General features: G+C 42.0%; 1 protein-coding gene across 1 annotated transcript; it reads left to right on the top strand.

Annotated features, from left to right (window-relative positions):
* Positions 1-11,019: 11,019 nt before the first annotated feature.
* On the top strand, positions 11,020-14,284 carry LOC100474969 (olfactory receptor 10AD1). The gene is made up of 2 exons (XM_034644778.1): positions 11,020-11,093; positions 12,052-14,284. The coding sequence occupies exons 1-2, from the start codon at positions 11,020-11,022 to the stop codon at positions 13,046-13,048; spliced, it is 1,071 nt and encodes a 356-aa protein (XP_034500669.1). The 3' UTR covers positions 13,049-14,284.
* The last annotated feature ends 11,326 nt before the right edge of the window (positions 14,285-25,610 follow it).

Genomic DNA, 25,610 nt, shown 5'->3' with positions numbered 1-25,610 from the left:
AAAAAAATAAAATTGCCCTCAGATCATAAATAAGCCTAAGTAATCATTATCCCTACTTTTATTCAAGATTGTGTTTTATTTCATTTAAATTTTAGTTGGCAATATTGGTTACTGGTTTCTGGAGTAGAATTCAGTGATTCGTCACTTACATATAACACCCAGTGCTCATCACAAGTGCCCTCCTTCATACCCATCACCCTTCTAGTCCATCCCCACACTCTCCCTTCATCAACCCTTAGTTTGTTCTCTATTGTTAAGAGTCCCTTATGGCTTGTTTCCCTCTCTCCTTTTTTTCTTTTCCCCCTTTCCATATGTCCATCTCTTTTCTTTCTTAAATTCCACGTATCATTGAGATCATATGGTATTTGTCTTTCTCCGACTGACTTATTTCATTTAGCATGATACTCTGTAGTTGCATCCATATCGTTGCTGATGGCAAGATTTCATCTTTTTGATGGCTGAGTAATATTCCATTGTGTATACATACTTAAGATTGTACTGAAGATCCTAGAAAGGACAGTAAAGCAAGGGAAATAGGTAATTGGTGTAAGAACTGGAAATGAAAACCCAAAACTGTCTTCATTTTCAGATGACATATGGTGGTCTTCATAGAAAAACAAAAAGAATACACAGATAACTTATTAAAATTCATAGGTTTTAATGAGGTTACCGGACACAAAATTGATATACAAAAACTGAATTGCATTCTATATGCCTGCAAACATATTAGGAAATTGAAATTTTAAGATACCACTTTAAATAGTATCCAAAATATAAAGTACATAAGAATAACCCAACCGAAAACAGTCAATCCTTCATGGAAAGATGCATATAAATTTATGGAATGTCACTAGAGAAACTCTAAATAAATGGGAATTATAATATAGAGACTTACCTCACATAGGATCAATAGAGTTAACAACGCTGCCCTAATGCCTCTAGAAATTATACCACTTTGGACATCCCTGTTTTTGATTTACAAGTGATCCTTGAACAACACAGGTCTGACATGTGCAAGGGCTCTTACACATGGAATTTTTACAGTACAGTACTCTAAATGTATTTCCTCTTCCTAAGGATTTTCTTGATAACATTCTCTTTCCTCTAGCTTGCTTTATTGTGCAAATACAATATATAATACCTATAACATACAGAATATGTGTTAATCTACTGTTTATGTGATCATAAGCCTTCCAGTCAACAGTAGGCTATTGTTAAGTTTTGGGGAGTTAAAGTTTTATGCAGATTTCTGACTGCACACAGGGGTGGTGCCTCTAACCCCTAAGTTGTCCCAGGATCAACTATAATTATTTTTTCACCCAAATTTGGGGTTTGAATGAAAAACCCCATGTTTGGGTTGGAATTTGGTCATAAAATGTTGTGGATGAGAGGTATAGGGAAGTGAGGAGGCCAATAACCTTCCTTCTTAGCGTATCAATTGAAGGTATAGAAATAGCTGTTTTTAAAGAACTTGACAAGTTGGCGCTTTTTTTTTTCGGGAGTTTTTGGATGGATATCTGAAGGCACGTCAGACATCTTGTACTGCAAAGTTCAGTGTCCTGAAACTTAGTTTTTGTGCCTTATGCTTTAAAATCATGTCTTCCTCCAAACTGAGTTATGGTCCAAAAATGCCCCAATTAAATTAGATTTTGTAAGACCAAGACTTGGTGATGGTGATGGAAGTATATGGTAGAGTGCAGAGAAAAAGCCATCCCACACCTTTAGAGTGAGTCAGGACACAAGCATCATAAATTTCAATTTTACAGGAATCCAGGCTCTCTAGGAGTAGAAAGAGGAGCTTTAGAGGATTGAGGGGATGTGAGGATGACTGAAGTTCTTTGGGTTAGGCAGATTCAAATTCAGTGCTCAGCAGGCAGGATTTTGGAAGAACAGTGGATGGATTAGGAGAAAGAAGGTTCTTCCAGATTTCAAGAAAGGAAGTGTGATGAGGAAAAGGTAGAGGATGGTAGTTAGTGCTGAATAAGGTGACTAGAGCAGAGTGGGTACACAGCCAATGTTTTTTATTGTGTTGAATGTAGCATAATGATATGAAAAAGTATTTAATTGGGTACACAAGGAATGCTGCCTATGTCATCAGAACCCCTAACTAGAAAATTAATTCAAAATAAAATTGGTAGACCAGAGTTAAAGGGCTCCCAGATTTGAAGCTGAGGACACGGGGATAGTGATACTTGCCAGGCCCCCTTGTCTATCAAGTTACCTGGTAAATGGACTAGAACTTTCCTGGGAAAACCTGAGACTATTTTAGACCTTCCAGGCCACCTGCCATGGACATAGCTTCACAAGGGAGCCTTGGAATGAACTGTTATAAGACTTTCCCCAGGGATCCAGTTAGAATGGTAATACTTCACAAGAGATAGTTGGCCTTATTACACTTGGATCCCAACAGGAACCAGTTAGAAGCTCATGCCTGCCTGTGTGCATGTCCTCCTTGCCCTATAATCAAGCTGCTCGTTTGCAGCAGAATTCACTGCACCCTCACTCTGTGCCTGTGGATCACTCCTCTGGGCCTGAGATCAGCACAGCCAATGTCATCACCTTCATGTACCAAAGCCCGTGGAGAAGGTCAGTGAATGTGCTCACTTCTGCACTGAAAGTTGACCCTGACTCGGTTGGCATCCATCAGAGATGAGTACCCCCTGGCTTTCTCAATGACCAGCTGTGTTCCGATCACCCCAGGGCTCTGCACAAAGAGGTTATGAAGGAGACTCCATTAACCTCCACCTTGTCCATTTCTCCCTCTCTGGATGCCTAGCACCGTCTACGCTCTTCCAGTTCTCTCCCAGCTACTTTGTTCTCTCAATCACCCCTCTGAGGTTCCATCAGGCCCTCAGAGTCTGCCCACAAGCCCTCATGGCTCTGGCTGAGGGGCACCTGGCTTGCATGTGTCTGGTGGGGCCGGTCTGGTTTGTGAAGACATGTCTCTAATTGCTGCAGAGAAGGAAACAATCCAGAAGGTCAATCTTTCATTCCTAGAACTTGAAGGAGCAGAACCCTAGTACCTGGCTATTTAGTTCTGATTCTACATGACCAGGGAGCCATGCTCAGCCTGCCTGGTCAGCCTCTCAGTCTCTTTTTCCACATTTGGCTTTTCGTCTCATTTTTTTCTGTGCCAAGATTTGGGTCGTTACTTCTCTGTCTCCTGGTGTGCTTCTCTCTATTCCCTCCCCCAAAGACCCACCGGTTCATCACTTTTCCACATATACGTCATCTTGTCATGTATGCACATTTTTCCTATTTCCTTCTCTCTGTTTCAGTCTCTCTAATTCTCTCTTTGGCTTTAACGTTTTTCCTTCTTTTTTTGTTTTGTGTGGATGGGATCTCTCCACTATCTCCAGGATTACTTTTTCTCATATCTTTCTTTTTCCAGCCCTTCCTTTATATGTTTATGTGTGTCAGTATTTTCTGTTTATCTGGCATTTTTCTTTCTTGTTCCCTGGAGAAAGAGAGGCCAAGAAGTGACTTGAGGATGATCCTTTCTTAGAAATTGTGCACAGAGCTCGAGGCTGATATTTTTTGCAATGTTTCTGGAAGCCAGATTAAGAGAAAATGGGACTCACATATATCGGGGTGGGGGGGAACTGAGTGAGATGAAAGACCCTCCGGATAGGGAGAGGCAGGAACCATTAGGATGGAGGAGAACCTCCTCTTTCTCTGGGTTTCTGCATGTGGGAAGCTGGCCAGATCTTTACAGTATTCCTTCCACATGTGAAGTGAAACCACAGGGAGAGGGAGAGGAAACAGAGATCAAAGCTAGTGTTTTGTTTATTGTCTAATCTGTGGCACCCTCTAATTACGTGTTATTTTAGTTAATCGTTGTTTTATAGGAGAAAAAAGCTTGTGTCTCAGCTAACCAACTCCACGTTATAATAAGTGACAATGCCAAGGTTGAATTTCAGGTATGCCTGCCTCCAAAGTGCCTGTACTTTACCGTGCTAGCCTCACTGCTTCCCTATAAGATGATAGATAAGTTCCAAATGGTTTTTGAGTCTCTAAATATGTAACTATTCACCTTTAAAATCATCCATTTCTTAGTGCAAGAATCTTTCTGTGCTTCAGCTTTGTTCTCTTCTATTCAATTGGTAGGCATCCCCCCCCCACTATCTCTCACTTTTTCTTCTCTGACCTATTTAGAGTCATTCCAAGTTTCTTTCAGGCATTTTAAATAGCAAAATAGCTCAGATTAACTAATGCCATCGAACAGCGAAATTATCCAATCTGCCGAAGTTCAATAATTCTTGACTGCTAAATTCTCCTCTTCAGTTTGTTATTCATCCCTCTTTGGACATATACACAGGCCCTCAACATTCAGAGGAAGATCATTAGGCATACCTTTGCATTATCATTTCCTCTCTCTTTCCCTTGGTTTCTTGGTTGTTTTACTCGTTAAGTTTCCATATTGAAGGTGACTGTGTTAAGGGAGAGGAGCAGCACGTGTACTCTGGTTTCATTATAGCTTCTAATTGAATTGTAAGTTCACATTAGGGCTCAGGGAGTGAATGGATAAGGACATGGAAGAGCAAGTCTTAGGAGATGGAGGCAGGCAAAATATGGAGTTAGAACTCCAGCTATGATATGAAATTGAGGTTATGTTTAGTAATTCCATTATTTATGGTGTCTCCCATTAGTGCAGATCAATAAGAAGGGTCCTCTAGGAGAACGTGTGGCCTACATTTACCTTTTGGACATCACAGGAATCTAGCCCATGACAGGCATCTGGCATGCCCAGCATTGGCACATTTATAACCACTTGGCCTTGGCCAGGTCCTTGTCAGGGACTGCAGGTACTTCAGAGAGCCTCAGTTTCAGAGAGATATGGAGAGATTCAAGTGGATCCAGGAGCTAGGCAATGTGGTTTCTGAGGCAGAAGGAAAGCAGAAGACTAAGAGAGAAACAATGAGAGAATTTAGAACATTTCTACAATTTACCTCAATGGGATAAAATCTCTGCTGCAAGCCAGTTGTTGAGAAGGCCCGGTGAGGAGCAAAGAGACTACTCAGTGTCCATCTTGCTTAAGAAAAGGGGTATGGGAATGAACTTAGAAGAGAAAAGAGGGGAAATGGTAGGTCTAAAGAAACGCTTCTGAAGTGAGTTCCTAAGACATTGAGATGGGTTGCTAAGTTGTAACAGAGTTGCCAGCAGAGGCCTCTAGGGACTCGCACTGAGAGTAGTTGTCCTTCCTTAAAAGTCATTTACACCTGTCCTCCAAATATCTCTCAGACATGGGTCCCTTTGCTTTTGTCTGTACAACTTTATTAGGCTCTACATGGCAAAAATTTCTTTTCTGTTGCCTTCCCGTTTTATTTCCAAATTCCCCAAATTTCATACAGCTGTGTTAGTGAAAATCATGGAGTTCCAAAGTTATTTCTCAAATTTTAAAATCTATAGGGGCACCAGGGTGGCTCAGTGGGTTAAGCATCTGCCTTTGGCCAGTTTGTGATCTCAAGGTCCTGGGATCAAGGCCCAAGGCCCTGGGGATCTCCCTCTCCCTCTGCCCCTCCCTTCCACCCCTGCTTGTGCTCTTGCTCTTGCACTCTCTCTCAAATAAATAAATACATAAAATCTTTCTTGAAAAATCTTTAGAAATGCCACAATTACAGGGCATTATAGGAGAAAAAGCTTGCACCAAATCAGAAGGAAAACAATTTTTTTTTCTGGCCACGTAAGGATTTGTTTGGTAAGGGCCTGGGCTATCTTTGTATTGATGGGGCTAGTGCAGTAGGATGCAGAGTAAGGCCTGGCAGACAATGGCTTTGGTCTTACAAGGTCTTTCTAATTTCACTTTTTTGCTCCTGGTAAAGAGTCTCACTGTAGGTTACTTTCTTTTTAGTATTTCTGGTGTGAGACACCATCCAGCTAGATAGAGCTACTTGGTTCTCTTCCTCCACAGACAGGTGGCAAAATCTTCCAAACAGCTCTGCAGCTTGTGTATTCTTCTTGATCTCTGGCTGTGGATGAACCCCGTCTCACTAACAAGGAACTCTAGATCCTGGTTGCCCTTCTCTTTTAGCAAGGCTAATTCTGGAGCTCACCTTCATTCTATCTAGAGGTTTTCATCAGGTCTATATCTTTTTTCTTTTTTTATTTAAATTCAATGAGCCAATGTATAGTACATCATTAGTTTTTGACACAATGTTCAATGATCCATTAGTTGCATATAACACCTAGTGCTCATCACATCACGTGCCCTCCTTATTGCCCATCACCGAGTTACCCCAGCCCCCCACCCACCTCCCTTTCTGCAACCCTCAGGTCTATATTTTTGAATGGTTAATGGCCCTTCTTTGACTTTTTCAAATCTGATTTCTAAATCCTCATTGTTAGTTAACAAAGAGAAATTGAGTATCCACTTTAGGGGAACTGTAGCTTGTCTGAGCTGGAATCAGGAGGGTGGATGCCTTTGCCTTCTTCCTGAAGGCTGACTGCTGATCTAATCTTATTGAATTAGGAGACTTTACAGCCTGGCTCTTAGTTCTCAGCCTTGAGAAGCAGTGGAAATCTTCACTAAATTCTCAAAGAAGCCCCAATGAATTAAAAATTTTTTAAATAAATAAATCTTCAAAATTACTGAGTATCGTCCATTATGGAATTTGGGGCCTCCAGTGGATCCAGGCGTTGTCCAGTTTTGGACAGGAGTTTCTATCTTCCTTATTAAATATTGAGGAGAAACTGGTTTTCATCACTGAATCTATCCTTTATATCACAATAATCACATATCTACTAATAACTCAATTTACTAAAAGAATATCTTTTTAGGGCCACTTTCTACCTCTTAAAGTCTTCCTTAAAGTTTGGGTATAATTTCAACCTTCAGTTTCAGGCTTTCTGGGCTTAATCCATGCTTCCACTTACATTGGCCATTTTTCCTTTTATAAAAATGCACTTTTCCAAGAACAACCTCTGAATCCGTCAGTCGTTAGCAGATCTTTTTTCTGGAGTTGATGTTTTTTCCTGTTACACACTTTTTCCTTGAGTATTTCATTATTTTATTACTCTGAGATACTGCAGTATTTTATTGAAGCCCTATAGGAGCTCTTAATCATATCTTAGCACAGTTAAGTTGTAAAATATCTCTACCCACAACTGTACTGCTCTGCCAGAACTTAACAATGCTTAGAAATACATTTTTAATTTGCAGATTCAGTTTTTAAAGGGCTTCAGGGATTTTGAGGATTACTGACAATTAAAAATATAAATGTCTTAACTAATATTTTTTATTTATCCAGTAACCTAGAAAAGGAAACTTTAGATTTGTTGAGCACTTCCCCTACTACAAATACTGTTCTATGTGATTTACATATATACATATATACATAGTTACATACACACACATTTTTGGTTGAATGAATAAATTTCCTCTTAGTCTTCACAACAACCATACCAACAAATATGTTTTTCTTCATTTTACTCTCAAGAAAAATGCTCTCATGCACACATGTTTTCATATAACATTTCAGAGTTGCACAGACACACTGAAACATATCTTCTGACTCCCTAGAGCTCCATGATCCCCAGGATAAATATATCCACCATAAAGTTTTTCTGCTCAGAAAAATAGTGCTTTTTGGCTTTCAGTCATGAAATTATGTATTTAATCCAGAAAATGAAGGGGCTAGAGTATGCAGAAGAGAAACCAGATTTCAAGCTGTGTTAGATTTGAAATTACTAGAGGCACATTTTATTTACAGCAGACCTGCAAGAAGATAGCCAAGACTCACAGAAGCTGAAGCTTTCTAAGACTCTACATGATTTAAACAAAGCTGATGAGTTCATTTACAACTAAATGAACCAATCTCATTCCTAAAACAAACATACTCTCCAGAATAAATGAACAATACAGTGCTGTGTCGTACTGTCTTTCCTGTGGTCATAGCATGCTAGGAAGGCTACAGGAAGGTTGTGGCTAAAACTGTTGAATGTATTCAACAGTGTCCTGCTCCTCTTCAGTAAGTAAGACAGGAATCAGAATCTTAACCTTACAATGAGGCATTTTCCCACCCGTCTAGTCTACGATAGCACACGTTGTTCATTGTGCTCCTGTGATCAAGGAACATAGACTTCTCTCCCTGAACTCACCAGCACTATACCTTGAGCATTCAGCATACGTGTATCAGCAGAACTCTTCCCTCTCAGGCTCTTTCCCAGACATCACTGTGATTTCATGGTTTCTTGTCGTTATAATCAAGGCTCTAGCATGTTTCTTTGTTTAAATTTTATTTCCATATAAGTGATCATATTACTAATAATAATCGTTAGGGATTTTGAGGGGTCCAGTAAATAATACCGCTCTTCCCACCTGGTTCTGAATCATCTTAGAAATAAGACAGAGTCTGCCGGTGGAGGTTGAAACATCACCTTTACTAATAACAAAGCAGACATTGGAGCAATTGGACTTCCTAATCCAGAAGCAGAGAGTTAGACAGACAAACCTATTCCCCAGTAACTGGCAGGACTGTACAGCCACAAAGCCTCCCCAAACGGGTAGAGCCTGCCCGGGAGAAGACCACTCACTTCCAAGGAGAAGGTGAGAGGAAAGGGATAGAAAACATGTGTTCGGTTTCTCCTTCTAAAATCACCAATCTGGGAAGCCACTCCACTCCCCATGGAATGGTGGAATGAAGAAGAGAAAGCTCAAGGGTGTTATGCTATCACAGTTTCATCCATGTGGAAGGAAACATCAGGAATATGGAAGAACTTATTCCCCACCTTCCCCACCCCTAACAATATCTGGCATTGTGTCCTCCAACCCCATTAAGTCTACAGTTAACCACAGGGTGTAAGATATTAAACCAGTCCTACTTCCACCTTCATGTTGGCTGCTCTTCCAAGAGGCTCTTTGAACTTTGAAACAGTTCTATTTTCCTTGCAAGTGGTGTTAAAAGGAATCAGAACAGTAGGTTAATTAGTCAACTCTGAAGCCAGTCTAGACCCACAGCTGAAAACTTACTCCCTATTCCTCTCTCCTTGCCAAACTGTGTTCAACTACATTGTCCAACATAACTTAACAGACATTCTTCGATGAGATTAAATTATATCCTTAAATTACAATTAAAAGCCATGGCATGTGTGAACTACTTTATAAACTATTGTTAATTTAAATGAGATTACAGACCCTTGAGTCTTTAAACAAGAAGTCCAAGGGGTCATGAGTGGTTATTTATTTTATATCTGTACCCTTGACAGAAGAAAATCCCATGATCCGCTTCTGGTTTAACAGAAAAATCTCACAAGTGTATATGTATATAGCTTTCTGAAAACAGTGAGATATCAATTTAAATATTATGATGGCCATGATTAAGGCCACCAATAAAAATTATATTCTAGAGGTTCACAATCAGGTTTAGAGCACATAGCAACAATTTCTGATGTCTAGGCCCAGAAAATTCTTTGTCAGAAACAACCGCAAGGACATGTTTTATGTTATAGAATAATATGAGATTGTCTGCAGCTAAAGGAAAATGAATGTTTTCTTATTCTCTTGCTGGTGTTTCTTCAAGTAACAATTAAGAGAGCATGTGGTTTTCAAGTCAAGGTGCTAAAATTCAGTTAGCCCTGGGACAAAATTAAAAGTCCTGAGAAGGTCAAACCATACGCTATGAAAAAGTGGAACCAAGTAAGCTTATTAACAAGTGGAATATGTGACAGTTAAAGTGCAGTACGTATGTAACTTGGTATTTTTATTTAAGTAAACATTCATCATCTGTGGTATGGATGTTGAAGAACTAACGAGGTCATCACCCCAACTCTCTTCCAGAGTGGCCCACCAGGTCGGACCATCCTCCCTGGAACAGTTCTTCTTCAAACACCATGGGATTTTCTCTATTGTTTGCTGCAGTGATTCAGTGATAAGCATCATCACCAGCCAAGCAACAGAATGAGGTAGGATGTGATTTTCAAGTCACTGTCCTATTTATTTATGCAAATGCTTGACTGGTTAACCCCAGTGGTTAACAGGACGCTAGATGCCAGGTATCAGGGAGTGTTCTTCCTGGCACAGTGAACCACAATAAGCATTTATATATTCCTATAGATCCTAGTGCTTTCTTAGGTTGAACCTAGTTTCTTCTTGGACAAGTCCCAGGCTTGTCTGGAGCATAGCTCACCGCCTTCCCTTGCCCAGAGTCTGACCTTGACTCTAACATGTCCACCGGGCCCATGATTCTGGGCCATGTCTTGGGTTAAACATTGCTCTCTGAACCTCCCTGCCTTTTCTGGGCCCCAAGAGGAGAAACTCGAAGTACAAGTTCTAGGGGAGCATTCCAAAGTACAGATGACGGGGTGGCCTACTGCCTGGACCTATCAGGAAATCACCTACAGGGAATCCAATGTGGGAAGGAGTGGCAGTAACAGGGTAGGTCTCTTCTAAAATTAAGATAGGCAACATGAGATGTTTAAAGACATGGAGAAGAGAGGGGAGTCCAGCCAGAAGTAGCTGAATGGCAGACAGCCACACCAAATATGAGAAAGGGAGAGGGAGAAGAAAAGAGTGAGAAGTGGAAGTGGAGAAAGGAGGGGGAAAGACTACCAGAGGGGTAGAGTAAGAGTGTATAGAAAAAGGAGTGAGAGAAAAGGAAACGAAGAAGAGTAGTTGGGAACTAAAGGTTAAGAAGGAATACACTAACCATCTGAAAGTGGAAGGGATCTATCTGATATCCTAACTCCAAGACAAGATGAAGAGCACAAGAGAGATTTACTATGAACATAATGACTTCCTAAAAGTTACAATAATGAGAAAAGAACATGAGAATTCTGAATGCTCATTCTCTGATCATGGGAAAAGAACAAGACTTATCCTGGAAGCAAAGGGACAGATCAAAGTTTTCTGAAGGTCCATTCCAGAAAGGCTGAATTTGTGCCCTGCTCATAGCTTCCCTTGTCTCAGCAATGGTTGCATCCTTTCCACCCAAAAGTGCTTAGCCCTGAGTTCCAACCCCTGTAGGAAAACTGTCTCCTATTGGGAAAGCGCGCAAGAACTCACAAGCAGGCCCCATCTCCAGCATGCACTGCGTGGGTGGTCGATGCAGCAGCACCAACCACTGGGAGAGGGAGTCTGGAAAGAGGGTGGATGACTGGTAAGCATGGCTGTTTCCAGAGTAATACAAATCTTTCTCACCTAAGAGGCAATGCTGAGGGCTAGAATGTTACCTGTTTCCTCTGAAACTTCAACCCATTTATCGTTTTAAATACATACACTAGACTAAGCACTTTCTTCTTCTAGAAACGTATGTCTTTAAACATCTCCCAAGTTCTTCCTAAATATGCTCTTCCTAAATATGAGCTAACAACCACCATGCCCTTCCCTCAAATACTCCATTCCTCAATTTCTTTTTTTTTTAAGTTTTTATTTATTTATTTGACAGAGATAGAGACAGCCAATGAGAGAGGGAACACAAGCAGGGGGAGTGGGAGAGGAAGGAGCAGGCTCACAGCGGAGGAGCCTGATGTGGGGCTCAATCCCATAATGCAGGGATCACGCCCTGAGCCGAAGGCAGACGCTCAACTGCTGTGCCACCCAGGCGCCCCCCATTCCTCAATTTCTTAAACCTTTCCTCATTTGGCATGGGTTCCTGGCCCAACCATCTTAGTTTTGCACCTCTGAACACATTTTGGTTAGTGGCTAGTCCTTCAATATTTAGGGCCCTGGAGCAGATGCAGTACTTCATTTGAGGCCTGGCCAAACCAGAATAAAGTATAACCATTGCTTCCTCAATTTTTGATATTGCAATTCCATGTATGCAGCCTGTGGTGACCCTGGCAACTTCACTGCCCACATATTGCCAATTACATAGTTTATTAAAGTTCCAAGACATTTACCATCACTCATTGTTCTTTTATAGCTGGATCTCTGAGTGCAAGTGAGTACCTTAATTCCCCTACAGCTATCTCACCTGTGCTTTTCCTGTCCTCCCTCCTCAAGCAGGTCCAAGACAGTGGACCTAAGGAATGGCAGCACAATGACAGAGTTTATCCTCGTGGGCTTTGAGCAGAACTCCTCTTCCACTCGGGCATTGCTCTTTGCCCTCTTCCTAGCCCTCTACAGCCTTGCCATGGCCATGAATGGNGGTCCAAGACAGTGGACCTAAGGAATGGCAGCACAATGACAGAGTTTATCCTCGTGGGCTTTGAGCAGAGCTCCTCTTCCACTCGGGCATTGCTCTTTGCCCTCTTCCTAGCCCTCTACAGCCTTGCCATGGCCATGAATGGCCTCATCATCTTCATCACCTGGACAGACCCCAGGCTCAACAGCCCCATGTACTTCTTCCTTGGCCACCTGTCCTTCCTGGATGTCTGCTTCATCACCACCACCATCCCACAGATGCTGATCCACCTGGTGGTCAAGAACCACATTGTCTCCTTTGTCCCTTGCTCGACCCAGATGTACTTCGTCTTCTGCGTGGGAGTGGCCAAGTGCATCCTCTTGGCTTTTATGGCCTATGACCGTTATGTTGCCATCTGCCACCCACTCAGCTATGCCCAGATCATGAGCCGGCAGGTCTGCATGAAGCTGGTGAGTACTGCCTGGTTCTTTGGGCTGATCAATGGCATCTTTCTTGAGTATATGTCATTCCGGAATCCCTTCTGTAGAGACAACCACATAGAAAACTTCTTCTGTGAGGCCCCCATAGTGATCGCTCTCTCTTGTGGAGACCCCCAGTTTAGTCTGAAGATGATCTTTGCCGATGCCATCGTGGTGCTGCTCAGCCCCATGGTGCTCATTGTCATCTCTTATGCTCGTATCCTGGCCTCCATCCTTGGCAGAGCCTCCTCCTCAGGTCGTGGAAAGACCTTTTCTACTTGCGCTTCCCACCTGACTGTGGTCATCTTTCTCTACACCTCAGCCATGTTCTCTTATATGAACCCTCGCAGCACACATGACCCTGACAAAGACAAGCCCTTCTCCCTCCTCGACACCATCATCACCCCCATGTGCAACCCCATCATCTATAGTTTTCGAAACAAGGAAATGAAGGGGGCCATGTTGAGGGCCCTTGGGAAGACCAGCCTGGCCCAGGCAGGGGCTGTCTAGTGAGAAGCCTCCTGGAAGAGAAGCTCCCCCCCGGCCCCAGCCCTGACAATTGGATAATTCTGCAATGCTGAAAGGCTCTAGGAAGGAGCATTCATAGTTTTCTTCCTACTACCATCAGATCTGGAAGATCATGTCAGTGTCTAATGCTCTTCTGTCTGATTTCACTTCAAGTGTTGTTTTCTCTTGGTCCTTTCTCAGGATAATTTGAGACTTTCCTATGTTTTTCTTCTATGTTGTCACAACAGGATCTTACAAAGACATTAATGCACTTAACTCCATTTCATTTTATTTGTACAGCACTTTTACACACTCTTCCCAGCCTGAGTTTTGCATTTACATTTAGAAGTAAAGTTTTCTTCTCATTCAACTTGCCATTTTAGTCTTCTTTTCTTTCTCACATTCCACTCTCATATTCTGAATCCATTTCAACCACCCCGACCTCTACATAAGAAAAAGTAGCAGGAAAAGTTAAGAAAAGGGGAATTAGGGAGCAGTATTGACATTAAGAAAAGTCAGAGAAAAGAAGAAAATGAAAAAGATCATCAGCCTGAATTCCATATCTTAGCCTCCACTAGCCCATGAGGGAGACCTTATAGTGGCATTAAATTGCCACCATAATAATGCATTCAATTTAACTTTATGCTTGTGTGTTGTTGAGGAAAGGAAGGTGAGAGAGGCTAGTGTGTCAAACCCCTTCTCCTAAATCTTCTAGTTTCCTAGGTAATAAGATTCCTTGATATTTCCCTTCTGACCCAAGTAGTCAATGCCTCTGCCAAGCTTCTCAGACTACTAGTTTCCTTCCCTGGCATAGACTCTCAATTAACTCCCCTCTCCCTAGTGTCTTCCTTTTTTCCCAACCATCTTTCATTTCATTCCAACTCAATCCTATTGCACCTTACTTCCCATCTTAAATGGATACATTTCATTTCCTGTGCTTTAAGGAACACCTCTCCACACTACCTTTACCATTGCAGAAGCCTTTCCATTTGCAACTCTGACCTCTCTCACTTCCTCTAACTTCTCTCCTTAACCACATTTAACATCCCTTGAGAGGGTTATTATATTTTTAGCCATTCTCTTTCTTTGAAAATTGCATTTTTCCTCATGCCCCTTTCATAATAATAGAAAAGGGACGTCTGGGTGGCTCAGTTGGTTAAGCATCTGCCTTTGGCTCAAGTCATGATCCCAGAGTCCTGGGATTGAGTCCTGTGTCAGACTCGCTGCTGAGGGAGCCTGCTTCTCCCACTCTCCCCACTTGTGCTCTCTCGCTATCTCTGTCACTGTCTCTCTCTTTCTCAAATAAATAAATTTTTTTAAAAAATCTTAAAAAAAAAAAAGAGGACAGGTCTGTTCTTTATTTTCTGGTACCACTTCCATAAGATAAATGCACCTCAGTTAGGATTCCCTCAGAAAAATATACTACCCTATCCACATCATACACATCACACTACCTCCTGCAATGACTTGAAAGTGGTAACTTTGCTCCACATAGTTCTAATCTTTTGAATCCAAATTGGTTAATCTCTAGATATCCAAGGACGTGTGAGAAGTCCTCAGTCAGCAGCGAGGAAGAAATGAAACACAGGTGTAATTAAGAAGAAACAATAAATGTAGAACATAAAACAGGAAAGAAAGACTTTATTTAAGACTATTGCAACAGGACATTGAACTCAACTCTCCTGAAACAAGTGCCTGGAGAGTTATTAAGAGCTGCGGTAGGGCCACCTGTGGGTGGTGACAGGTCTTACTCAAAGGAAAAGTAAGTTTACAGGTTGTAGTTTTGCAGCTGGAGCAAGGTGCCCATTGATGTTGGGCTCCTACCCTTCTATAGAGACTAGGAAATAGGAATGCCATCTTCCTGAGGATTACAGTTCAAAGGGATAGCTCCCAGGTCATTGAGAAAGACCTTCCCCTGGGTCTTGAAACTGGCACAAGGCTTTAAAAGAGATTCATACGCGTTTAAAAGGGGGCGAGAGAAAGGTTGGCAATTACAAGTTTTCTAAAATTAATGGTCTGAGAAAAGAGAGGCCAGGGGCCTATACTTAAGATGAAACCTGTCTAAAGTTGTTAAGCAGAAAGGGAACAGTAGGGCCTTCTTGGTCCATGCTTGGTTACCATGGAGAACAAAGGAAGTGCTTATTCTTCCCCCTAGGATCTCAGCTTCTTCTCCAAGTTTTGAAAAATTCCTGTCTCAAAGAGCCTTTAAGAGTAAAAAGGAAAAAAAGAACACAAAAGAACGAAAAAGGAAAGGGTGCTTTTAAAAAAGTTTTACAAGAAATTTCTTGACTTTACATTTGCCCAACACTGTTGTACACTGATATTATAAACAAGACAGTTTGGGCTTTTAAGCTCAAGGTTTAATAGGGCAGGCAAGAACAAATAATGGTGTTATAAAGAGCAAACGTTATAAGGGGCCTATACAAAGTACGCTGGAAGGACAGGTAATAAAAGCAGTTCCCGTTTATCAAGAACTTTTGTTCTAACAGCTCTACATTTAATCTTCACAAACTCTTTTAAGTACCAAATTACCTCCATTTTGAGAGGCAAAACTGAGGCTCATAGAGGTTAAGGAATTTGGTCAAAATCACACATTTCAAAAGGTATTTCTAACTCAGGACCAATTCTAGAGCCTACACTCCTAAGGATGTAACTGAATAACTGTCGCAAAGTACGGAGCAGGCTCTCTACGGGAGAGACGGTATTAGAACTAAGCCTTAAAGAATAAGCAGCGAATTGTAAAGTGGAGCGGGGCGGCGACGGGTGGGGTGCCGCTGGCCAGGCACGAGTAATTCCAGGCCTTAAGAGCTGCCTGATTCGTCACTGAAATGCTTTCAACGTTTATGGCGGATGGTGAGTATGGCCGGGAATGCTGTACAATCAGGCTGAGCGACCTAAAACTATATTCTCAAGGGCGAGCACATTCTCATCCAAGGCCCTGGATTCCGGGAGCACCGGACTCCTGGCACGAACCGACCCTGGACTGGCGGGGACGGGGGACGGGGGTGGGAGGAGCTGTTCGGCGCCGGCTGCAGTCTCGCGCGAAAAGCCGCCGCCCTGGCGGTGTCCTCTGCCGCAGCCTGTCCGGGTCCCTGGACCCCGGAGGCACATGAAAAGCCCGCAGGGATCGCGAAAACGTATGTGACTGCAACAACCAGAATGCAACGATCACTCTGAAATGCGCGTCCCGTGCCAGCCCTCTCGCATATGCAGGTGCAAGTCCACTCGGGGGAGGGCGCGCGCCCAGGGCCTGAAAATGTGGGTAGGGAACCCAGGAATTCTAGCTATAGTCCCAGCTCAACCTGCCCGCAGGCTGTAACGTCGCCTTTCGCTCCCTCCCAGCTAAAGCCGATGCCACGTCTCTCGACACAGTTCGGAGCCACACGCCCAAACTACCCATGAAGCGTTTGGCTCTGANCCTGCAATGACTTGAAAGTGGTAACTTTGCTCCACATAGTTCTAATCTTTTGAATCCAAATTGGTTAATCTCTAGATATCCAAGGACGTTGTGAGAAGTCCTCAGTCAGCAGCGAGGAAGAAATGAAACACAGGTGTAATTAAGAAGAAACAATAAATGTAGAACATAAAACAGGAAAGAAAGACTTTATTTAAGACTATTGCAACAGGACATTGAACTCAACTCTCCTGAAACAAGTGCCTGGAGAGTTATTAAGAGCTGCGGTAGGGCCACCTGTGGGTGGTGACAGGTCTTACTCAAAGGAAAAGTAAGTTTACAGGTTGTAGTTTTGCAGCTGGAGCAAGGTGCCCATTGATGTTGGGCTCCTACCCTTCTATAGAGACTAGGAAATAGGAATGCCATCTTCCTGAGGATTACAGTTCAAAGGGATAGCTCCCAGGTCATTGAGAAAGACCTTCCCCTGGGTCTTGAAACTGGCACAAGGCTTTAAAAGAGATTCATACGCGTTTAAAAGGGGGCGAGAGAAAGGTTGGCAATTACAAGTTTTCTAAAATTAATGGTCTGAGAAAAGAGAGGCCAGGGGCCTATACTTAAGATGAAACCTGTCTAAAGTTGTTAAGCAGAAAGGGAACAGTAGGGCCTTCTTGGTCCATGCTTGGTTACCATGGAGAACAAAGGAAGTGCTTATTCTTCCCCCTAGGATCTCAGCTTCTTCTCCAAGTTTTGAAAAATTCCTGTCTCAAAGAGNCTCCAAGTTTTGAAAAATTCCTGTCTCAAAGAGCCTTTAAGAGTAAAAAGGAAAAAAAGAACACAAAAGAACGAAAAAGGAAAGGGTGCTTTTAAAAAAGTTTTCCAAGAAATTTCTTTTTTTTTTTTTAAAGATTTTATTTATTTATTCGACAGAGATAGAGACAGCCAGTGAGAGAGGGAACACAAGCAGGGGGAGTGGGAGAGGAAGAAGCAGGCTCACAGCAGAAGAGCCTGATGTGGGGCTCGATCCAGAACGCCGGGATCACGCCCTGAGCTGAAGGCAGACGCTTAAACGCTGTGCCACCCAGGCGCCCCTCCAAGAAATTTCTTGACTTTACATTTGCCCAACACTGTTGTACACTGATATTATAAACAAGACAGTTTGGGCTTTTAAGCTCAAGGTTTAATAGGGCAGGCAAGAACAAATAATGGTGTTATAAAGAGCAAACGTTATAAGGGGCCTATACAAAGTACGCTGGAAGGACAGGTAATAAAAGCAGTTCCCGTTTATCAAGAACTTTTGTTCTAACAGCTCTACATTTAATCTTCACAAACTCTTTTAAGTACCAAATTACCTCCATTTTGAGAGGCAAAACTGAGGCTCATAGAGGTTAAGGAATTTGGTCAAAATCACACATTTCAAAAGGTATTTCTAACTCAGGACCAATTCTAGAGCCTACACTCCTAAGGATGTAACTGAACAACTGTCGCAAAGTACGGAGCAGGCTCTCTACGGGAGAGACGGTATTAGAACTAAGCCTTAAAGAATAAGCAGCGAATTGTAAAGTGGAGCGGGGCGGCGACGGGTGGGGTGCCGCTGGCCAGGCACGAGTAATTCCAGGCCCTAAGAGCTGCCTGATTTCGTCACTGAAATGCTTTCAACGTTTATGGCGGATGGTGAGTATGGCCGGGAATGCTGTACGATCAGGCTGAGCGACCTAAAACTATATTCTCAAGGGCGAGCACATTCTCATCCAAGGCCCTGGATTCCGGGAGGACCGGACTCCTGGCACGAACCGACCCTGGACTGGCGGGGACGGGGGACGGGGGTGGGAGGAGCTGTTCGGCGCCGGCTGCAGTCTCGCGCGAAAAGCCGCCGCCCTGGCGGTGTCCTCTGCCGCAGCCTGTCCGGGTCCCTGGACCCCGGAGGCGCATGAAAAGCCCGCAGGGATCGCGAAAACGTATGTGACTGCAACAACCAGAATGCAACGATCACTCTGAAATGAGCGTCCCGTGCCAGCCCTCGCGCATATGCAGGTGCAAGTCCACTCGGGGGAGGGCGCGCGCCCAGGGCCTGAAAATGTGGGTAGGGAACCCAGGAATTCTAGCTATAGTCCCAGCTCAACCTGCCCGCAGGCTGTAACGTCGCCTTTCGCTCCCTCCCAGCTAAAGCCGATGCCACGTCTCTCGACACAGTTCGGAGCCACACGCCCAAACTACCCATGAAGCGTTGGGCTCTGAGCAGGTTACCGGGACTAGAGGAGACTGGCCGTGGTCCGCTGAAAATAAAAAAAATAATAATAATTTTAAAAATGTACACTAAAAAAAATATAATAAAATAAAATAATAAAATAAAAAATAAATAAAATAAAATAACAAAATAAAATAAAATAAAATAAATAAAATAAAATAAAATAATAAAATAAAATAAATAAAATAAAAAAAAATAAACGAACTGCCAATCAGTCTCCCCAGCCTCTCGGATCGCTGTTACGGCAACCAATAAGCGCCTTCTTCTTGCCGCGCCCGGGCGGGACCGCGCTAACCAGAAGACCTCGGGGAAATACGAGCTATTCTGGGAGACGCGGCAGCCGGTGCCCCCGCTGGAAATTTTAGGTTTGGGATACCCTCCCAGCTGAGTGGAATTGTTGAAATGTAGCGCCCCTTTGGTTGAGGATGGGAGGGGATGGGGCGGAGCAAGGCTGGAGGCAGTGCTGAGCGGAGGTCTCTGCCAATTCCAGCGAGTCCTCGTACCTCCTAGCGTGGTCCACCGATCCGTAGTCTAGTTCTTTCCTGGTGGTAACCCCCCTTTTAGAGAATTGGATACTTGTTGAGTCCTCTTCCCTTCTGGACAACGCCAATGTCTTCGGAACTTCCTTACCTACCCTTTGCAGTTACTCCAGGAAGCCTTCCTTGACCCTTTCCCCTTTCTGATTTCACTGGACTTATATTTGAGTTCCCTGCATAACCTATGCATTTTCCTAACCCTGTACTCTTACTTATGTACTTTTCTGTCTTCCCCACTAGTTTGTGATTTATTTTTGAGTCCTTAGCACAGTATCTGGAGGTGTTGTAGCGCTATTTTCTCAATGAAATCTTAAGCAGAATGCTGATGTATTAACCAAATAACAAAGCTCTTCTAGTAGGTGTGAAGAGGGAGTGTCCAGAGCCTTGAACCCCCCAAGAAAACCCTTGAGGCACTCATTATTAGTGACTTAAGCTAAATATTCACCTTAATATATATATTAATATATATAGAATAATATAATACTATATATATATACACACACATATATATACATATATATATATATATATATAAACATGGTTTACCCAGGACATGAAAATTAAACATGTCCGGATCCTCTAGGAGCACTCTTAAAATCTCATCTTTTTGGACTTCCAATCTGATTGTGCATTTATTTTTATTTTCCAGTCTACAGACCAAGATATCTGTTTGCCTCTTCAGATCAGTTCCTCACCCTCTTTATCCACCCAGGTCTGGGCTTGGGAGGCTGACCTGCATGGAAGCATGTGAACAGATCTCCCTACCGCTGCCTTTCTCTTGGGTTTAGCCAATGATGGTATAGGCCGAAGATTAGAGGGAAGTAGGAATGTGAGGTTAGGCTGTTTAATCCTGTAGCTCTTTCCCTGTGAGGTGGTGACAAGCTCACCTGAGTCCCTTTAGCTAAGATCTCAGCTCCTATCATGTAGCCTTCTCTACCTAGTTCTCTATTTCCAAGTTTTGGAACTACCACATCCCATTAGCCTTTCTAGTACCAGATTTAGGGTATTGTAACCCCTATGCAATTTCCCTACATCCTGCTCACACTGTTGTAAATAATCCTTTATGAAACTTCCGAACTATCTTAATTTGAGTATGCCATCAGTTTCCTGGGGATACCTAATACAAGACTATTCTCTTACTGAGGTAGTGAAAACAGTTACTTCAAAGGAAACGTTTGGAAGGCTGTATGATGTAGTAGAAAGAGCATGGGCTTTGAAGTTAGAGAAAACAGTGTTTCCTGTCATTCAATTATTCACATTCATTTGGCAAATGTTCCACAGTCCTATTAGTTGCGGTAGATACTTTAGAGTGCACTATGGCACACAGCCTGTTCTCCAAAAACCCTCTTCTTCTCCCACTGGGGTGAGCCCTGGCAACCAAGTTATTATCATGGAACACCCCCCACCACCACCATTATCACTACAATCTGTGCAGCGAAGCTGGATTAAGTCCTCTTTCCTGGGAATTTGGAATTGGTATGCTCTGGGTATAGTCATTTCTGGGCTGGAACAGGCAAACACTCAAGCAATGGAGCAGTTGTCTTCTTCCATATATGTGAAGAAGCCAAGAAAGTTGGCAGGTAGTGAGAATAGATTGAAGTCAGACGACCGAGAGAAGCAGAGATAGAAGACCATATCTTCAGAGAAAGAGCCTGAGATAATGACTGCCCTGGTTTCAGTCAGTGTTGGAGGGCCAGCTGCATTCTTGCTCTTGGGTTTTGTGAGATGACCTTGCATCCTTGTGATAAACTCCTTTTCTTCCTCAGAATTATTACAGATGGGTTTATATTTCTTGCAACCAAAAAAAGTTATTATAAAAAAGATATTACTAAGGTAATACCTACCTCAGTGTGGTTATGGGGATTAAATGAGATGAAGTATTTCAAATATCTAAGTCAGTGTCTCCAAAAATGTTACTTTCTCTAAATGTAAATAGCATGCCATGTGTTCTGAGCCTCAGAGGACTCTGTTCTTCGTATTTCTTTTTTCAAATAACGAACCCATTTTGCTGTCAGTATTTTTACAAGTTTTTCTTCACTTCAACTTTTCCTTTTCTAAATGTTGTTCTGCTCATGGTCTAGGTGCTGATAAATTTGTGTTTGTGTTTTTCTATGTTTTGTTTTGAAGTTTTTTTTCCTTGAAGGATTGAGTTAATCATACTCTTCAGTTCATGATACACCATCATTGTCCCTGCAAGGAAAAGCCCTCATGTTTAAGTCTTTATTTCTTTATTCCATCATTACACTATCTCCACTCCCATCCCCACCCCCAACAATAGGCAATTTTCTAATGTGTTTAAATGTATTCTTAGGGGCGCCTGGATGGCACAGCGGTTGAGCGTCTGCCTTCGGCTCAGGGCGTGATCCTGGCGTTATGGGATCAAGCCCCACATCAGGCTCCTCCACTATGAGTCTGCTTCTTCCTCTCCCACTCCCCCTGCTTGTGTTCCCTTTCTCGCTGGCTGTCTCTATCTCTGTCAAATAAATAAATAAAATAAATAAATAAATAAATGTATTCTTAGAAAATAGTTCTTATTTGGTAGGCATATATTTTTTAATGTACTCCAAATCTACTGAGTTATATGTCTCATTCTGTGTCTTATGTTTTTTGCTAAGCACTGTTTTTCATCTCTATCCATCTTGCCAGATGTTAACATTTAATCTGTTACTTCACATTGATGCCTAGTATTCCATGGTGTGCATTCACCACGTTGTACTTACCCACTCCTCCAGTGATGAGCACCCACATTGCCCATGCCACTGCAAATAACCCTGCAATGAACATCCTCATATTGGTCCCCTTCTGAACTTGTAAAGAATTTGTTTTATATTACTTAAGAAAGGAATTGCTGGACTATAGGGTCTGAGTCTATTTAATGTGCCCAAGTAATGCCAGCTTGCTCTCCAGAAGTGGTAAAACCAGTCTTGCAGCAGATTTCTACATCACTGACATCTGTAATTATCTAGATTTCTAGTTTTTGTTGGTTTGATAGGTATAAACAAATACCTTATTGTTGGTTCAATTTGCATTTAATTACTAATGGTTTTGATTAAATTTCCATATGCATATTATCTTTTATCTATTCTTTAAATTGTGTGTTGATATCTTTTGCACTTTTTTTTTTTTTTTTTTTTTGCTATTGGGTTACTGTCTTTTTCCTGTTCGTTTGCAGGAGTTCCATGTATATTCTAGGATATTACATCCTTGTCAGTTTTAGACAAAGCAAATGTTTTCTTCATTCTGCCATCTACCTATTAGCTTTGTCCATGGTGCCCTTTATAGAAGGGCACTTAATTGTTTTGTTATCAAATCCCCCAGTTTTTGCCTTATGTTTGTACTTTTGAAGGTACTGAAATATGTGCACTACTCTCTTAGTTATGCCTACTCTCTGCCTGATATTTCTAAATCAAGTTCAATGGCAAGGTCCCTGTGGCCATTCCATCCAGTCCTCTTCATTGGACTCCAAAGTAATTGCACTGACTAAATTGCATTCTTAAGAGAACCCCATCTTCCTTGAGCCTTTTCCCCCTATAGAGTTACAGGCTATGAAAATCATATCTTTTAGTTATTTGAAGTTAGGCTTCCAGTAGCCCTGGACTATATCTCCCCTGACCTCCCTGGCTATCAGGAAGAACCAAAAAGGTGTACTTTCTTTCAAGATCTTCCTCATCCTCATTTCACTAGTCAGTTCCATCTTTGTGGGTCAGAATTAGATCCAGAATCATCATCTTTGCTCTGCTGTCTTCTTCCTTCTGAAGGATTATGTTACATTAAATCAACTTCCCCTCACTTCTGGAACTTCTTTGTGCCACTTTCATGATTTGTTCCTGGCATCTATAATCCAGTTTATCTGTTTGGGCAGACTCTAGCACATTTTTACAATGATGTCACTTCTTTTCTTCTCCTTTATCTTCACCTAAATAATTCCTTTCCTGTTTCCATTTTCAAGAATATAAAATCCCATATAAGAGTATCTTCATGATGTAAAGTGCTACTCTGTCTCCCCTTTTATCATTTTCTTTTGTTTTTATTTTATTCCTTCTGCTTACTTTCTTTTGTCTCCTTCCTTCTTTCCTTCTGTCCCTACACTTTTTCTTCCTCCTTTCCTTTCTGAATTTTATAAATGCTGAGAGCAGGGGCTTATAAATACTGACTTTCTGTAGATCACTGCAAAGAAGCTTTTTCTGTCCCCACAGACATGCAGTGTGTATCGCACGACTGCCAATTCCTTTCCAGTTGCACATCAGAACTCAGTTCTGTTTATTTGGAACAATGTTCCACACCTTGCCATGTTCTGGTTATAAGTCCCATCCTACCAAGTTTCTTTATATCTGTGAGAAATTATTTTCCTCATTGTGTAAAATCTCAAGTTATATTTGTATGTTACCTGTACTTTGTGCATTGGTGTAGAGGCCATAGTATTTTTCCCCAGCCCCTTTCTACTTACTTTTTCCAGAGAATTATGAGATGCCAGATCAGCTACTGCTCTTCTTCCAGTGTCATACTTGATGTCCTCTGTAGTATAAAATTTTGTGGGTTTTCTCAGCATTTCGTTACTTTTCTTTTACCTTGTCTTTCCCACCCATTGGCCCCCAGCACACGGACACACGCGCGCGCACACACACACACACACACACACCATTCCCATTTTAAAATTGAAGTGCTTTTAATTCAGTTGACGATGCTTACAGGAAACAGATTTTCCTTTCAATCTTCTGAGAAGCACTCTGTCCCAATTCAAGAACACATCATTCCCTTATCATTAAACTGTGAGCAACTTAATGGCAGAGACCATGACTTCTTTGAGTCTGCCCCAGTGTCTACCACCTTCCATGATACACAGTAGGCAGTTGGTAAATACTTGCTGGCAGATTGACTCACTCATGGTTCCTTTCTTGGATGTTTTTTCCCATCATGCTTATAAGAATTATTCACCTGCTTTAAAAGGAATGTTGACTTGCCCTTTTTATTCTTGAAGCTGAGGCACCATAAGCCTCCCTTAGTATATTATAACCACTTATAGCAAAGTAAGGTGCAGTACCATTTAATGGGGGAAAGAAACAACACTGATTTATATAATTTAGACAAACAGGATTCTGGTCCTAATACTATCCTTAACTATACAACCTTGGGCATGTCATCTCATCTATTTCTTAATTATATGCAATGACATCATATATATTCACTGTAGGAGACTACACCTTTTTATAAAGCAATTGGGGTAGATATAAGGTAAATTTCCCCCCACCGAGAGGACTAAATAGGAGAGAAACCATTCTCAAAGTAAGAGAAAGTTTGCCTGTTACTCCAGAGCAGGCCTGAGGAGGAAGAGAGTAAAGGCAGGAGGGGGTGGAGGAGCCTGTGAAAGACAAACTCCTCAATGGGAACTTTCCTTGCGATCACGCCTCCCTCTATTTTTTTTTTTAATTCAACTCTACAGTAAAAATTTTAAAATACCTAGTAAGGTTATATTTGTCATTGAAACCAGTGAAAGGACTGTTTTATGTGTCCCAGAGCTGATAAGAAGTCAAACTGAGGCAGCTTGCCTGGATTCAGGAATGTAGATGCAGAAAGAAGCAAAAGCACAATAAACCATAAGATATCATAGAAATTGTATGGAATGCTGTAGAATTCCCAGAATTTGGCATTGGAATTTGGGCCAAATTTAATCAGATACTTTAAGAGACAAAGCAGTCTCTTCAGACATCTGTGTTATATATAAAAAGCCTATATGATCATCACTAAGATTTCTTTCAGCAGTAACATTTTTGAAGATTCTAAGAGATGGGAACACATTTTTTTTATTCCCAACTCCAAAATCCTATGATTGTTCATTTATATATTTAAGGCTCAAACATTTATTTCCTGCCTATTATGAGAAAGTTTCCATTCTAATGATTTCATCAATTCCAAACATACTCCCTCTTCCCCTTGCCCCATTTTAACATTTCTGAAATGGGATGTGTCTTATAATCAGTAATCAATATCAGCTTACAATTACTGTTGGCCAAACTGCAGTCATGACATAGTTGTCACTGCCTACACATGCCTGGGCCTACTTGTTATTCTGGGTAGTATGACTGGAAATCTGCAGTCCCTTGATATTTCCATTAATTAACCATTCAAGGACCATTTGAAGGAGTATTAGTCCTGGTTGTTGTCTGAACATATTCCTCGAACACTTTCTGGCAAGATCAAAAAAGTCCCAGCTTTAAAACTTGCAGAATAGTTTTGTTGCCTGGAAGAAATTACCAGAGACAATAGTGAAACTCTTTTTAAGAAATGCTGCTTCAGGGGCGCCTGGGTGGCACAGTGGTTGGGCGCCTGCCTTCGGCTCAGGGTGTGATCCCGGCGTTGTGGGATCAAGCCCCACGTCAGGCTCCTCTGCTG

Source organism: Ailuropoda melanoleuca, chromosome 16 (genome assembly GCF_002007445.2).
Source record: "Ailuropoda melanoleuca isolate Jingjing chromosome 16, ASM200744v2, whole genome shotgun sequence".
NCBI lineage: Eukaryota > Metazoa > Chordata > Mammalia > Carnivora > Ursidae > Ailuropoda > Ailuropoda melanoleuca.
This window is presented reverse-complemented; position numbering and strand designations above follow the sequence as displayed.